This window comes from Cyphomyrmex costatus, unplaced genomic scaffold (genome assembly GCF_001594065.2).
Source record: "Cyphomyrmex costatus isolate MS0001 unplaced genomic scaffold, Ccosl1.0 C2328647, whole genome shotgun sequence".
Classification (NCBI taxonomy): domain Eukaryota; kingdom Metazoa; phylum Arthropoda; class Insecta; order Hymenoptera; family Formicidae; genus Cyphomyrmex; species Cyphomyrmex costatus.
The window spans coordinates 1-2,211 of NW_017274788.1; the positions used below are offsets into that span (position 1 = coordinate 1).

The 2,211-nt window shown below is 30.7% G+C and overlaps 1 protein-coding gene across 1 annotated transcript; it reads left to right on the forward strand.

Annotated features, from left to right (window-relative positions):
• Positions 1–390: 390 nt before the first annotated feature.
• LOC108782434 (zinc finger BED domain-containing protein 4-like) lies at positions 391–2,071 on the forward strand (the record flags this gene model as incomplete). The annotated part of the gene is made up of 3 exons (XM_018550714.1): positions 391–928; positions 994–1,139; positions 1,206–2,071. Coding segments are annotated over 3 exons (1,550 nt in total), but the record flags the coding sequence as incomplete, so codon positions are not given.
• Between the last annotated feature and the right edge of the window lie 140 nt (positions 2,072–2,211).

The following is a 2,211-nucleotide window of genomic DNA, read 5'->3' on the forward strand; positions in this document are numbered from 1 at the left end:
TTGACACATTTTGATACTACTTAGATACGGGATCGCGCAGTCCATTCTCTATGTCTTTGATGGAAAATAACCAAATTATAATAATAATTTATGTTTAACATTTTTATGTTATATTATTTTAATAAAGTAAGTAAATAAATAATTTTTAATTTAATATAGTTTTGAATAATCTAAGTTTGCTTTGCATACACAGTTGATGTACTTAAGATGAGCAGGTTATGTTTAAATAATTTGGTATTTTAGATTAAAAATGAGCAAAAGAACAAAAACAAAATCCATAATATGGAATTATTTTGAAAAGCAGTGCAATCAATTCGCCTTGTGTTTATTTTGTAATAAAGAATACAAAACAAGTGGAAACACAACAAATTTACATGATCATTTGAAAAGGTATCATGCAGAAGAATTAAAAGATACGAATGATTCTTCTAACGAATTGGATATAAGCAGTATAAGCACAACGCCAGAAGCAGAAGCAAAGAAAATAAAGAAGCAGAAAATAATTACTTCATATGTTTCTAAGAAAAGTTTATTATATAACGAAACTGATGAAAAAAAACGTAACTTGGACAAACTAGTAGCATTAATGATTGCAAAGGATTTGCAGCCATTTTCGATTGTGAACGACAAAGGATTTCAGGCTCTAGTTCATGCATTAGATCCGAAATACAAATTACCGAATAAAACAACATTGCGAAATACGATACTGCAATCTTTGTTTATCGAAGTTAATACCAAGCTACAAGATATTCTTGACCAAACAGAATATGTATCATTTACTACAGATTTATGGTCATCTATGGTAGGAGAGGGCTATATCACAATCACTTGCCACTTTGTTTTACATGGAGATCTTAAAACTGTGGTACTAGAGACAATTCAAATAGAGGGTAATCATACAGCTGAGCATATTAAGGAGCATATTGAGGTAAAGAAAGATAATATAATTAATAATAATATTAGAGATATGCTAAATTAATATTACTTTTTCAGAAAGTTATTAAAAAATGGCATTTGAAAGATAAAGTACAATGCATCGTTACTGACAATGCTCAAAATATGATTAATGCTTGTAATCTGCTTAAAATAAGGCATTTACCTTGCTTTGCTCATACCTTAAATCTAACAGTAAATGATGGGTTAACTACACAACAAAATAAAACTGATATTGAATTTCTTTTACAGAAATGTAAACAAATTGTTAGATATTTTAAAAAAAGTACTGTTGCAATGGATAAATTACGAGAAGAACAACGCAAAAGAAATTTGAAACAATTAAAACCATTGCAAGAGGTTGCAACAAGGTGGAATAGTATTTTGTACATGATTAAACGACTGATCGCTTTAAACACAGAAGACTGTTTAATTGTAACTCTGTCAAAATTGCCCAAAGCGCCAGAATCACTAAACTTTAATAACTTCATTGAGTTAAATGAAATGGTAAAGGTGCTTCAACCTTTTGAGACCGCAACAAATCAAATTTCTGGACAGAAATATGTGACGGTATCGTTAATTATCCCTTTGGTGGTAGGACTATATAATAATTTAACTGAAATAGAGCACTCACTTACCAGTGATATTGGGAAACAACTATGTACAGAATTAAAATTATCTATAGTAAAACGACTCTTTATATATGAACAAAGAACTATTCCTAAAGTTGCGACATTATTAGATCCTAGATTAAAGAAATATGCATTTCGTAATATAGAAAATGCGAATAGTGCTCAGCAACTTGTTCAACAAGAAGTGGCTCAACTAATCAGAAAAGAGAAACAATTGCATTTGGACAGTGAACCATCTACTTCTCAGATATTGTCACCTTCATCGGTTTCATCAATATCGAGTGAGTCAACTAAAGCAACGACAAATGTTGGATTGATGGATTTTTTATACCAGCGCATTTCTCAAGTAACAAACACGTCAAATGCGACGGCAGACAGTATTATAATAACTCGTCAATATTTGGAATTGCCCACGCTTGAATTGAATGAAAATCCGATTTCATATTGGATAGAATATCCTGCAAAGGAACTTTGGAAGATAGCTGAACGCTACATTTGCGTCCCAGGTACCTCAGTTCCATCCGAAAGGATATTTTCTAAAGCAGGACAAATAATTTCAGCAAAACGTTCAAATTTAAAGCCTACCATTGTAAACGCGATAATATTTTTAAATCAAAATTCATGGTTAATTGAAGAATAGATTTTT